Source organism: Astatotilapia calliptera, chromosome 18 (genome assembly GCF_964374335.1).
Source record: "Astatotilapia calliptera chromosome 18, fAstCal68.1, whole genome shotgun sequence".
Classification (NCBI taxonomy): Eukaryota; Metazoa; Chordata; class Actinopteri; order Cichliformes; family Cichlidae; genus Astatotilapia; species Astatotilapia calliptera.
This window is the reverse complement of record NC_137439.1, coordinates 10,307,043-10,320,952: the sequence shown is the minus strand read 5'-3', so window position 1 is coordinate 10,320,952 and position 13,910 is coordinate 10,307,043. Positions and strand designations below refer to the sequence as shown.

Below are 13,910 nucleotides of genomic sequence, written 5' to 3'. Positions count from 1 at the left end.
ACGAGATGGAAGAATGTCAAGCACAGTATTGGTGTTATTCATTTGAGCAACTAGCCGCTTAAGAGTCAAAAGTGACACAGGCTCAAACTGGTGGAAAGTTGAAATGCACTCAGGAATGGGGAGAGGATATAAAGCAGGGGGAAGGGAGGACTTAAGAGATGAGACCTTTTTTAAAAAGTGAGTTTGAAATCGCTCACAAAGACCCTGAGAATGAATTAAAGGCATGTCCTGTGTTATCACTTCAGTAAGTAACCCAGGGTTTCCTGGTGTAGTCAGAAGCATTTTCAGCATATTTTCAAAGGGAAGAGGGAACTAAAGTAGAAAAACATGAAGTTGAAAACCATAGTTAAAGCATCAGTGTGAGTGTGGGGGATTGGAAAAAGGTTATACAGTTTTTTAGCTCTCTGAATGCACAATAAGTTGAAGCAGGCATGCTGCAGAAGAACAAATCATGTGCAACTCCTGGAAACTGAGGCTATGATTAAAAACTGATCTGAGAAAACTGGACAACAAGAGATGGGGGGAAACATTGCCAGTTTTGGTTTGGGCTGCTACATTCTGACTATAGGGTCAGAATGTGATTATTCCGGCAGGATAATGTGTGTGTAACAAAGAATGAGATGAGATCAAGTGCTCAAGTTCACAGTATTCAAATGTTTCCAGTGTGATACTCAATTTGTGCCACAAAGACTCGGAGCAAGCCCACAAGCAAAAGTAGTTCCAATGAAATACAACACAAGGTGTGCCTATTAAATTGTGCAATGAGCATCTGTTACTGTGACACGTAGCACAACAGCTGCTTTGTTCTAGCCAACTAAGGTATTTTATGGTTTCTGTCAGATGACCATAAGCGCTTAAGTGTTCAAATCAAAATCAAATGAAGTTGCCATGATGTCATAAGCAGTGCGCCACTCTCGTCATGGTTACCGAAGTGACTTCAGCAAAGGATGCAATGGCAAACCTGCTGTCTCAAGATGCATTTTAGGGAATTTGGACATCCTTCACAACACAGAGTGCATTTGTATTTGATTGTTTATTTATATCTTATAGCTTATTTAAGGCACTGCAGATATAAATTAGCTAGCAGCTACAGGTTGCACAAATCATCTTTTCTCTTATGAGATCAGTGTGTTATGCAGTTATATCATCATGCTGTATATCATGAATGCACTGAGATTCCCACGAACAATCATAAACAGCTGTTAGTCAGCTTGTGCAGAAGGTTACTTGTATGCACTGAACATACAAGTAACAAAATGGGGATGTACCTGATGTTTCTCACAGCCAAAACAGGGCGGTGAGAGGGAAACGAGATGACATTGCAGTGATCAGTTTTGAGAGATTCAGTACCGTGTGTCTCTCGATTTAACCAGATGAGGTTCATTTAGACATCAGTCACACCCTCATCACCACCAGGAAAGATTGTCACACTGTATCTTAGGGGATAGGATTTGTTGATTTCACTGTACCGTGTCCAGAGATGCAGCTCATGAGATAAGACCATAGTTTAACTTTATTATAATTAGCTTCAGTTTCAGTAAGTTTATCTTTTAAAAGATAATCTACAATCAGTACATATATCTGTTAAACAAAACCATCTTGCCATTTGTCTAAGTATGCTTACTTGTAGGTGTGTGTATGTAAGTCACATGCATGAATATAAAAAATAATATATATATATATATTTGGTGACTAAATCCACACAATTACTTTGAAACTGAACAACATAACATCTTCAAATTCAATAGATACAAAAAGTGCAAAGGAAACATAAAACATTTCACTATTAGTTCAGTAAACACGTCATAAATAGCTTGACACTCAGATTTTCTGGCTTTGCAAACCAGTCATCTTCACCGGGTCACAGGTTCTTCCTCTCTGCACTCTTTCAGGCTGTCTTCAGGACGAACAGCATGAGGACAGTTAGCAGGAGTGTCAAAGCTGGCAGGGAGAAAAGACAAAAAAGCAATTATTCAGAAAACATCCGTCAGGGTTTCTGCTGGTTAAAGTTAAGATATCTTTAATACCACATGGTGCAAAGTGTAATTATGCATCATAGTCATTGCTAAAGAAAAATTCAGCCAGGACAATATGGGCTAAAATGACATATTATCCCTGCTCTTTCTGTTGTATAGCAAATTTATTGTCATGCATTTGCTCCATTAAAAGGGCCAGAAGTCCAATAATGGCTCCAGCAGTTTCTAAATGTAGCTGATTTATACATAGTTTTCATTGTCCCCTTAATCTATGGTAAATTATACATTACTTACTTGGAAAACTAATTTTTTTTCTTCACCACTATCTTTTACTTATAACTCTAAAATGTTTCATAGTAGAATGAACTAATTTATTAAACAATATTTAGTAACTAAAGCTTCAGAACTGGGTATTGTGAACTGTGAATCTTCATCACATTGAGCCCTAAATCTACAGTCTGAGAATAAAATGTGAGTGTGGTGTTTACCATGACTGTGAAGAGCGCCACTGGCTGAATTTTTTGTCGTAGAAGGTGATGCGGTGGTGGCGTTGGTGGCGGTGGTGGCGTTGGTGGCGGTGGTGGTTGTGGTGGCGTTTGCAACATTGGCGCTTGGGTTGGCGAGGTTCAGAGGATTGGTGGTTTTGCTAGCTGTGAAGGCCCCAAAATTGCCTGAAGTATAAAACATTGAAAATAGTGATGAGGATTCAATTTAAACTTCATTTACAGCTTCACAAATAATGTAGCATCTAACGTGTGTATTTATGTTGATAAGAGTAGACAACAAGTTACAGTTGAAGGCTGCTTTCACTGGACTTACTTCCAGTCAATGGTCCAGACCCAAGGATGACAACATAAGTGGTAGAATCAGCGCTCCTGGTGTTGGTGGCATTCGAATTGGGGACACTGAACTCACACTGGATCTTTCCATTGACTACCTGGCCTCGTATCTTTGTCACAGTCTGATAAAAACAATTTGACCATCAGGTAAAGTATTACATTTTAAAAAACCCACTTTTTGTTGTGTTTTTTTTAGGGCTTTGATGACTGAATTACAGAGTATGCATTAAATAATTTTTAGGTTAGCAGCTTTTAGGAATGTGTTCTGATCATCTGTCAACCGTTCAACTGTTTCAGCTTGTTTGGTAATGTTTATCTGGATACGTTTTAAAAGTAGTTACAGCCTCACCGAATCAAATGTAGAGAGTGTGTTGTCGATGTTGTTTCTCTGCCGAGCCGCAAAGACGAATGAAGCATTGTTAGAGCTGTTCTGAGCACAGATGTAAAGCGCAGTGGTACCCTGAAAAAGAGCAAGCAGTTTTAAGGGTTATATACTTCCTTAACTCACTGGTCTCACTTTTAACTCATTACTTTGGCCTGGACCAATAAAGACATAAACACATAAGCAGGTCTGTGTGACCTTATAGAAACACAGATGTAATTGATTAACCTTGGTATAGTATTTCCTAGGTGCCTTATCCTTAACTTGGCCTTATCACTTGTACCTTAACAGCAGTATTTACATTTAGTTTGGTGTGAAGGTTTCACATCCTGGTGTGAATATGCAAGGTGGTGGCTTTCATTAAATAAACCTCTCTCGGTTGTCTCTGAGATGACCGAACGTTTGTTGGATTATTAAATCTATATTTAGAACATGATATATTTTAAAGATATTTACTAATGGAAACCAATGCCCATTTCCAAACACAACCCTATTATTTAAGGTTTTTTTTTCATTATGTACCAATGTCAAATATTTCATTAATTCTCTGACAGTGAGTAAACATTTCCTGTCAGAGGATTAATGGCTAGGTAATGGAAAAGTAGTTGAATGAAATTAATTTAAAAAAGAAATTGATAACATAGGAAATCAGTTATAATTATTGAAAAGGTAACATGTAAATAAGTATAACTCTTCAGTAAATAATTGTTTTGGGTTAACATTTTGGTTTAGGTTAAACTTAATCATCGCTCTGGTTTTGTGTGCTGTGGTACCTGGGTTGCACTGGCGGTGAGCCCCAGTGCGATGTACCCAGTGGAGTTCCCACTGAGCTGGAACATCAGCTCGGTGCCGTTAGGAGCTGTAGTGTTGCCTGCAGCCACTGATCCAAAGAAACAGCTGCTGTTCCCAGCAGGGTCACAGTTGTCTGGGGTCTGTATGCACAGCTTACTAATCCCGCAACCTGTCTTTGTAATGTTTACCTAGTAGAGAGACACACAAGCATAATCCAAGTCACAAAACAGCTTAGCAGCTTCAACTTCTGTGTCAACACTTTGACGAATAATAGCATCCCAGCTCATGAACTGGGAACAGCTGCTATTAGTTAACATTAGGTTACTAAAGGCTTTATGGGAAATGAAACTCTACCTTAAAAAAAATTAGAAATGTATAAATCACACAAATCCCATTAATTATATGATTTATAAAAGCCACTGTTTAGCCATATGTGACTGTTAGACTGTATGTAAAAGATGGCAGTAGCCACCACACCCATCTCGATTCTTGTCTCCCATGTTGGAGCCTCATTCTGAACATTTTTGCAACCGCCATTACACAATCTGTAACCTGCTCTTTTACTCTAATGTAGATCTGACCTCATTATGTATTAAATTAGATAACATAAATAGTTAGCATTTTCCAACTATTTATTTATAAGTGACTTATGTATGTATGTATGTATATATATGATTATATTGTACTATTCTTAGTTAGCGTATTGTCTGTCTTGTCTTAATGTTGGTTTAAAATGGAGCACTGTAACAAAAAATAATTTCCCCCAGGGATCAATAAAGTATTCTGATTCTGATTCTGATCTGAGATCGTGAACTCAAAAGAAACGCGCTTACTGAGTTCATCGATGGGGAGACATTTTTCCATAGACTTTTATATAATTAGACTTCTTCACTTCTCCTCCTGCTGGCTATTATTATGGATAAATGCTCAAGGCACTCCCCCTGCTTTTTAGACCCACTAGCATTTTTTTTCTTCTCCCATGATAATAATAATTCTCAGAATGTATAAATATAAATAAAAGTTTAACCAAGCAAACCATGCGCTGTTCTATTTCACACTGTAGATGCTTAACTTAAAAAGACAAAATTAGCAGTAAATTCTGACACTATTTCGTACAGTAAAACTCATTTCAGCTCCTAAATATGTAAAAGTGTATGCTTAACAAATGCACTCCATCCGTGTAAATCACCATGGTCACAGTCGTATTGTGCTGGCAAAGTTAAATATAAACCAACCGTTGCATTAATGGCAAATGTGAAACTGTCTGCTGCTTGGACCCCCGGAGCCACAAAAAGCATCACTGCGGCAATCAGCAGGCTCAGGCCTCGCTCCATTCTTTCCAGGAAAGCAAACAGTGAGAGAGCAAATATGAGAAGAGCAGATAAGAATGAGATTGCAGACTCTTTTTTTTCCAGAACAAACTAAGCTCCTTTACATTCTACCTCAGTTTTATTATAACAACTTGTAAATTTGAAATTTGTGTGTAAAAAATGCAGTTATAATAAAATGTTTTGTTCTAAAATACAGTTAAGTAAAAAGATTGTAAAAAAAAAATGAATTGAAAAGAAAAAATAATAATTTAAGCCATGTCCACAAGGCTGAAAACACATTTATACACAAATGTACTAAGTACAGTCAGTCATTTAAAAGGTAATAAAACACATTATGGTTTATCCAGACTGGAATATTGACAGAATAATTATTCATTTAAAAACAGAGCATCGTTCCTTTTCTTTTCCAGGGTTTGTTTTTTCTTTGTGTAACTAAAAATCGATTGTCAGTTTATCTAAATAGTATTTCTAGAATTCTCATAATTAACCTGATTATGCTTTAAAGGATAATGACAACAAATGAAATAGAAGCAGGCATCCAGGAGAATCCAAATCTAAAATGTAATTAAATAAAGTTTGGAGAGACTTACTCGATGCTGTGAAGTTTAAATGCTGCGTTGAAGGATTGTTTTCTGCTCTCTGTGGGATGATCCGCAGTTCTGGTGATGGAGCAATGTGGAAGTAGCTTTTTGTTAAATAAGGGGCGGGGCTTGATAAGAATACACCTGTGTACCTGCCTGGGTGTGGGTTAGTTGTTTGCATTACTAAAGCAGTTTCTGTAGAGCAAGCCTTGCTAATGTCCTTGGTTTTTTCTTCTTTTACGATTTTCTGTTAGGAGTTGACTCACAAGGTTACTTTGGTTCAAAGTTTACTGCTCATCACTAAATACACTGTGAAATAAAGAAAACACGCATGAGAAGATAGTTTGGCTGAGCTAAATTAAATATAAATAAAAGTCAAATATTAATTAATTAATCGCAATCATTGTATGACTGTTTGTATGATTGTTCTCACACTGGATTCTCCTTAAAATAACAATGTAATATAAATTGGGCTTAGATAAGCAACTTCATAAATATGTAAAACATCATTTTGCATTTCTTTTCTTAGTGTATGGGTTTTCAAACAAAGCAGATTCAAAGTGGTTTTTACTGCCAGTGTCATTGACTGCCAGTAAAGTCAATGACACACAGCAAATACACGTAAACACCGAGAATGAACTTTATAGGGCTTTATTCTGAGAAGTGGAATATTGAGCATTCACTTGCACTGTAAAGGAACATTTCCCCCCAAAGAAAACAACAATTCCCTTTTAAGTCAAGTCAAGTCAACTTTATTTGTCAATTCTGCCACATGTACAGGACATACACAGAATAGAAATTGCGTTACTCTCAAACCCTAGTGATTAGAAAAATGCAAATAAAATAATTAAAAAGTAAAAATTTAAATAAATTTAAATAAATACAATACAATTTTACGTATAACAAAAAAAGCTATGCAATATACAATATACAATATTCAAGTAAGAAGGCATAGTGGTGCAAAATAGGCAAATTTAAGGAGTTAGAGACGATGTCAAACACCCAGATTATTTGGTACCTTTATAAAGAATGTTGTGGCGTAACCACAGTTGCATCGTGATCTGACCTTCCTGTCAGCTTAGTTACACTTTTTGGATTTTTGTGTTCTTTATTTCCTTTTCAAGGAATTTCCTTTTCGTTTCTGGAAGTCTTTGTGTGTCATTACGTCACATGGGGTGTAGCTCAGGAGGGAGGGGAGGTCATCTACTGATTGGAAGGTTGTTGGTTTGATCCCTTAGTTTACATGCCAAATATCCTTGGACAAGAAACTAATCCCAAATTGCTCTCTGATGCATCCATCGTGTGAATGTGAGGTAGCAAGCACTTACAAAGCATAGAAGAAAGTGAAGGTGGCATGTTGTAGAAAGTGCTTTGAGTGGTCTGGGAGAGTAGCAAAGTGTAAGAATGAGTCTGTTTACCATTAGGATGATTTCATCCTGCTTAGTGTGACTTTTAAAAGAAGGAGAAAAATTAAAAAAGTAAATTTGACAAAAGTCCAAGATCTAGAATTAGTACCAGTCCATATGATCTTACATAGGACATCATTTCATATGAGCTTTCTTACTTTTCTCGTCCTAGAGAAATTCCATTTTTACTACAGTTCATTGGTCTTCATATGATTTTGTCCATGTCACAAACTTTTCCCCTGTGAAAGGCTTAGTGAGTTGGATTTTGAAAGGTTTCATAGACCAAATTTGATCATCATATAACATCCTGTTACCGTTAATTGGATAAACAGCTAAGAAAATGGATAGCTGGTTAGATTTTAAAATATTTTATTAATAGGCGCATTTAACTGCTGATATTATCCAGACTAATTTTGCCGAAATCACACTTTTAATACAAAAACCTCATATTTTGTGGTTCCTGAAACCATATTTAGAGGCTTGTGGGAGTGTCTCCTCTGAGAATCAGACCACATTTTGTGGCGCCACACCCTGCATGTGCTGCAAAGTAAAGAGTTAATTCCAGCCAAATGTGCCCCTTTACAAAGAATGAGAAAGGTGTCTTTGTGCCTTAACAATAACCATATGCATTCCTACATTTAGGGTCACATTTCATAAGTTATTATTGTAAGAGAACGAGTGAGTGTTTATCCTGAAACTAAATCTTAGAATGAAGCTTGTGTTATTTACCAAAAACAGCTTCTTTCTTCTTAGCACTTCATCATTCTTACGGAGAATATAAACTATTTCCCACACTGTGGATAGCAGGCTTTTATGGCTGACGTGAAAACCATAAAGGGCACCGATTTGTTCATCTTTGAGGGCAAATTTAGATTGAATTTGTGGAAATTAAATATAACTAAAAATTCTTAGATTGAAAGTCTACTTATAAGCTTTTGGAGTTAGTAGAGGGTTTAAATACAGTGGGAAAAATATTTAATTTGATCTCCCGAAGAGAGAGACAAAGTATGAACCAAAAACCCAGAAAGAAACACATTACATGAAGGTTATAAACTTATTTGCAGTCTTTGAGTCTTTGTAGTTTTTTGTACTGGGTCACCAGGTTTGTACACATCTTGGGAGGGATTTTGGCCCACTCCTCTTTACGGAAGCTCTTTAAATCCATTAAGTTTCCTGGCTGTTATTTGGCTTGGCCCAACAGATTTTTATAGGCTTGAGGTCTGGGCAATTCATAACCTTAGAGTGCTTCTTTAGCCACTCCTTTGTTGCTTTTGCAGTTTAATTCATTATCAGGTTGGATGACACATCCACGAACCATCTGCAATATTCTGGCTGTTCTCATCTAGATTTTACAGAACATGACCCTGCCTGTTGGCATTTCAGTGTGGGGAAGTCGTCTGCATCTTTAGTAGATTCATATATCAATTTATATAGATGTATTATTTAAAATATTTTTTTTACGTAATGTGTAACATAATGTTTTTTTCTGGATTTTTTATTTTTATTTTGCTGTTGTTGATTTTCTGTCTCTCCCCAATATTCATTGTTTTCTTAGTAAGTAAACTTAAACAAATTCGTCAAGGGATCAAATAATATTTTCCTGGATTGCATAACAAGGTCTTAACCTTATCGCTGTTATACAGAATTAGTACTGAAAAAATAAAACTGAATTAATGTAATTTGACTGACAGACTGACAGACAGCCGTTTTTACAGCCTAATACTGGGAATGTACCTGTAGACTGCACAACTGTCAATATCTGCCAGTATTTACCTTGCACCAGGAAATAAGCTACCAGTGGCTGATGTTTATCAGTTTCCAAGTATGAAATTTGAGCCTCTTTTTTTGGTAACTAACAATACTTTGTCCTGTCATTAACTACAGGATAAACTTATTTAAAATACTGGCAGTGGTGCAGAACTACACAGTGAGCGAAACTGATTTATATGACATTTTAAATGTCAATTACAAATCCTTTTCTAAACAATGAAGCTACAGTCCTGTGCAAAGGTTTTAGGCAGGTGTGAAAAATGCTCTAAACAAAGAATGCTTTCAGAAATATAAATAATTGTTTATTGGCCCCGAATGTATTCTGCAGCAGGACAACGACCCCAAACATACAGCCAAAGTCATTAAGAGCCATCCTCAGTGGAAAGAAGAACAAGAAGTACTAGATGTGCTGGTATGGCCCCCACAGAGCCCTGATCTCAATATCATCGAGTGTGTCTGGGATTACACGAAGGGACAGAAGTGTGAGGAAGAATTGATGCTGTTTTAAGGGTAAAGGTTGGTCACACCAAATACTCATTTGATTTAGATTTCTCTTTTGTTCATTCACTGCACTTTGTCGATTAATACCTGCACCTGCCTAAAATGTTTGCACAGTACTGGATGTCAGTCAGGTGATGTATACATCACAAAGTTGATTATAAGGATGAGGTCAGGGCAGGGATGGGAGAATACAATAGTGGACTCTAGCATGGGAGAGGCCCAGTTGTTTTCTAGTCTACTTCAAGCCAAAAGTCAACATTTTTAATTTTACTACTTTTTTTTTTATTGCGTATTTTATTGTAACGACAATAACAAAACTCCTCTAAACTTGACAGGACTTATTTCTTCTTTGTCTAAAAGTAAAGTTGCCCTTTTACATACACTGAGCGAAACCCTTGCCATAGTAATGTCATCCTGTATCTGCTATTTTTCAAATATAATTTTGTTTGCCTCTGTCATAGATTGTATAGAAAAATATATTTTACACAGTTTATGGTCTGTGATGATATAGCACTAAAAAGTCATTCAGGTGTGGTGGTATTGTTCCCTCAAATCTAATCTGCCCACTTTGGCTCCAGGAACACTTGACTTAAGTGGCTAAAGAAATGTCAGAGTACAGATCCATTGGTAATCTTATGTCTTAATGATAAGTTAACTGATAAGCAATCTTTAAGAGAGCTATTCAGAGGCAGGATGGCTGGTATAGGAAGAAAAGGTCAAACCATATCTCCTTTGTAATCTGAGATCTACTTAAGGTTTGAAAGGTAAATTCCCAGCTGCAATTTGACGTCATGTGACTTCATTTTACTAAATACTCTTCTTCACTGTTCTCTTTTCTTTTTTCACATTTAATCATTCATCTAAATTTTTTAAATGTCACCATCTAGGAAAAAGTGCCGAATGATTACAGTAAACTGTTTATATGTACTTGGGCAAAAGAAAGAGTATTATTTCATGTATCATTCTGTTTTAAATATATTTGCTTTCATGCAAGTCAAGTACTAGTCTGCTTTTACTCTGAAGGTCAGGAGGGGAGTGGACCATGAATCCTGAATATGGTCAGAATAAGGAGCTCTTTTGTGAAAAACAAAATCGCTACGGTTGGGGCATCAGAATACGCTTTTTCTTTAGGGGGTTAAGCAAAGTACATTTGGTTAAGACAACTTTAAGTGGCAGTGACCCTTCATCAAACACACTGCAGGGCTGATGGAAGTCTGTGGAATGTTCCAGCTTAAGGAATGCCATTGTTGGTCACGTCACATCTCTGATTCAGCCTGTAGTGTCATAATACTGAAAGGACTGACCTGAAATACTGGACAGATGGCTCCTAAAAATGAGTAATAGATTTTGTTGGTCTGCTTGTTCTTCCTCTAGTTTACTTTTACAAAGTTAAACTCATTTATCTTTTGTTTAAAAAACAATAATGTTTCCATTATATAGTCAATACCACAGATGCACATATCTTACTTAAATAATTTGTGGTTCAAGTCAGGGGGCGTCAAACAAAAGGCCCAGGGACCAAAATGGGTCTAGCAAAGACTCTTATCTGCTCAACTGGACAGCTTTAAAAAATGTGAACTATAGAAACGTCTGTTTTGTTGTTGTTGGGGGTTTTTTGAATCACAGTGGGCTGTCTGTGGCCCACAATGTAAAAGGAGTATGTAAGTAATAAAAGTTTAACATAAACCAAAAACTACATCTTTTATGAGCTTTTTTGTTTTTAATTAACTCCTTTAACCCTTACACATAACAAACCTAACCCTATTGCTTGCTGATCTGCTGGGATTTTCTCAGTCAACCATGGCTTAAGTCTACAGAGAACAGTCTAAAAAAGAAAACATCTCCAATGAGCGGCAGGTCTCTCGGTAAAAAAAACAAAACTTATTGATGCCAAAAGTTGGAGGAAAATGGACAGATGGCTTTAAGTTGAGAAGGTAGGAAGGTAACAGTAACTCAAATAAACACTTGATATAACCAAGCTCTGCAGAGCATCTCTCTGAATGCACATGTCACTCCTTTAAGCAGATGGCGTGCAGCAGCTGAAGATCACACCAGTTGCTAATCCTTTGAGCTAAGAACAGGAAACTGAGGCAACAATTTGCACAGTTTTACCAGAATTTGATGACAAAAGGCTGAAAAAAAAGGTCCCTGGTCGATGAATCTTGATTTCCGGTGTGACCCTCAGATGGTAGGGTTAGAATTTGACACAAACATCATGAAAGCCTAGATCCATTCTGCCTTGTATCAATGGCTCGGGCTGGTAAGCAAGGTGTGATGGTGTAGGGGATATTTTCTTGGCCCCTTTGTACTAACAGGGCATCATTTAAACCCCACAGCCTAAGATGTACCTTACAAAGTGGCTGGTGAGTGTATATACGCCTGAAAAAACGCCCCCAACTTTTATTCTACAATAGAAATAGAAATGAAGGAGATCACATACTACATCCACTTCAGTCACATTATTAGCAACACGTTGATCTTGTCGAGGCTAAAGAAAACATTAACACACACACTCACACTGTATGTTATACAATACTAGCAGCAGAGAAACAATAGGCACATTGTTTACTGTTTTGTCATAAACTCTTTCCATTTGTCATGATGTTGAAACTCTTCCTCATTTTGAGATAATGATCACTTGTTATGTGTAATAACACGAGGTATGAAGCGTAAGAACGTTTAGTCTTTGAGGAAAAATATCACGCTGTTCCCTTTTCTTCATCATGTTTGACCAGTTTTCCTGCAATCAGATCTGTTTTGAGTTAGGCTGCTGCTGTCTTCAGTAAACACACTGGTGCTTTTCCATATGACTAAATATAGCCTTCCTACCTGCTTGACATTTAATTGATTAAAATAATCAGTTCCTCCCAGAGAGGAAGCAGGAATTGCTGTAACACCTTCTGTTTCATTGTAGAGCAGCACACCACGTTTAAAAAAAAAAAAAAAACAACCCCTGAAATGATCCCAAATCCTTTGCGATAATAAAATAAACGACTGAGATAAGAACATACTGGTTTCTCCTTTAGTAAACACAGCCACAATTTACAAGATAGTAAAAAGTTTTACCCTGTTCATATTTAGCCTTCTACTTATTAACTTGACCTCTCAAGGACTCAGCTGGTCTACAGTAACACAAGCAGCTTGATCACTGAGTTGCTTTTAATGTGCCGCAGAAAATAGCTGAGATCATCATGGTGTTAATGCAGGCTTATCACATGGTTACAAACCATGTGATAAGTATTGTGCTTTGTAAACACTTTTCCCTTATGTTTAATTTATGGTTTTATGTCATAATGCGGCTGTGCGCACACGACACAAGAGGTGAGAAAGTGAACTCAAAAGGCAGCTTTATTGCTGACATAAGTGGAAAACAGTACAAAACTAAACTGGGAAAATATAAACTAAACACAAGGAGAGGCACACAAGGAAACACACAGCCGTGGATGCGGAGATTGCGACATTGGCAAAGAGAAACACGGGGCTTAACTACACCGAGGAATAACGAGGGGAATGCGACACAGAAGGAGAGCACAGCTGGGAGTGATTAGGCCGGACGAGACAAGGGAAAGAAAACTAGAAAGACTGATATGAGACACGGACCTTCAAAGTAAAACATGAAAAGCACCGATTGAACTCTAAACACGTAAACTTAACAGAGACTGGGGAGACAGAACAGAGGCCTGAAGCGTGGGACAGAACGGCACAGAGTAGACACGGAACACAGGGAAGCCATAACAAAACCGAAGAACGAAAACTTTAACAGCCATAACTGAACCTAGAGTAATAATAATAACTTAAATAATCAAAACAGCCCAACAAAGGACTCAGAACATAAACCATAATATAAAATACCAAAACACAAGAGACTCAAAATGCTGGGTCACAAAGACCCAGAAGCGTGACACTTTATTAAAGGCTGGTGAACAGATAGTTAATTTAAACTATATATAATTTAACAGTTAACTAACAAATCATTTTTAATTGACCCATCACATTCATCTCACAACATTTTTAGGGGATAGATTGATTTGGCAGATTTTTCTTTTCTTGTTTCAACATCAGATGTCCTTCCTGACACAACCCCAAAAGCATTTGTATCTCCTCCCAGAGCCGAGCCAAGGCTCTTTTCTTTGTTAGGCAAATGTGCAAACCACTGTGATCTGTTTATAACATAAATAATGCAATCTATTAAAAGTGGTGATGTTATAGGATGGCATTTTAAACACCCCCAATAGGTCCCAGTTCCTCCAGTCTACACATTAAATTGTTCAGGTATGAAAGAGTGTGTAAAATTTGTACGGAAATGTAGAGTGCTTTTGGCGGTAACAACAC

At 37.1% G+C, this 13,910-nt stretch overlaps 1 protein-coding gene across 1 annotated transcript; it reads right to left on the bottom strand.

Annotated features, from left to right (window-relative positions):
• Positions 1-1,495: 1,495 nt before the first annotated feature.
• On the bottom strand, positions 1,496-6,036 carry LOC113010907 (ferric reductase 1-like). The gene is made up of 7 exons (XM_026150183.2): positions 5,911-6,036; positions 5,225-5,324; positions 3,971-4,177; positions 3,165-3,275; positions 2,796-2,937; positions 2,465-2,647; positions 1,496-1,941 (listed from the first exon to the last, which is right to left on the bottom strand). The coding sequence occupies exons 2-7, from the start codon at positions 5,321-5,323 to the stop codon at positions 1,889-1,891; spliced, it is 795 nt and encodes a 264-aa protein (XP_026005968.1). The 5' UTR covers position 5,324; positions 5,911-6,036; the 3' UTR covers positions 1,496-1,888.
• Between the last annotated feature and the right edge of the window lie 7,874 nt (positions 6,037-13,910).

Excerpts from the sequence above, each read along its gene's own strand:
- LOC113010907 (XM_026150183.2), bottom strand. The coding sequence starts at position 5,323 with ATGGAGCGAGGCCTGAGCCTGCTGATTGCCGCAGTGATGCTTTTTGTG. Across the intron at positions 4,178-5,224 it reads CATTTGCCATTAATGCAACG|GTAAACATTACAAAGACAGG; the intron begins GTTGGTTTATAT and ends TCTCTCTACTAG. Across the intron at positions 3,276-3,970 it reads TCACCGCCAGTGCAACCCAG|GGTACCACTGCGCTTTACAT; the intron begins GTACCACAGCAC and ends GCTCTTTTTCAG.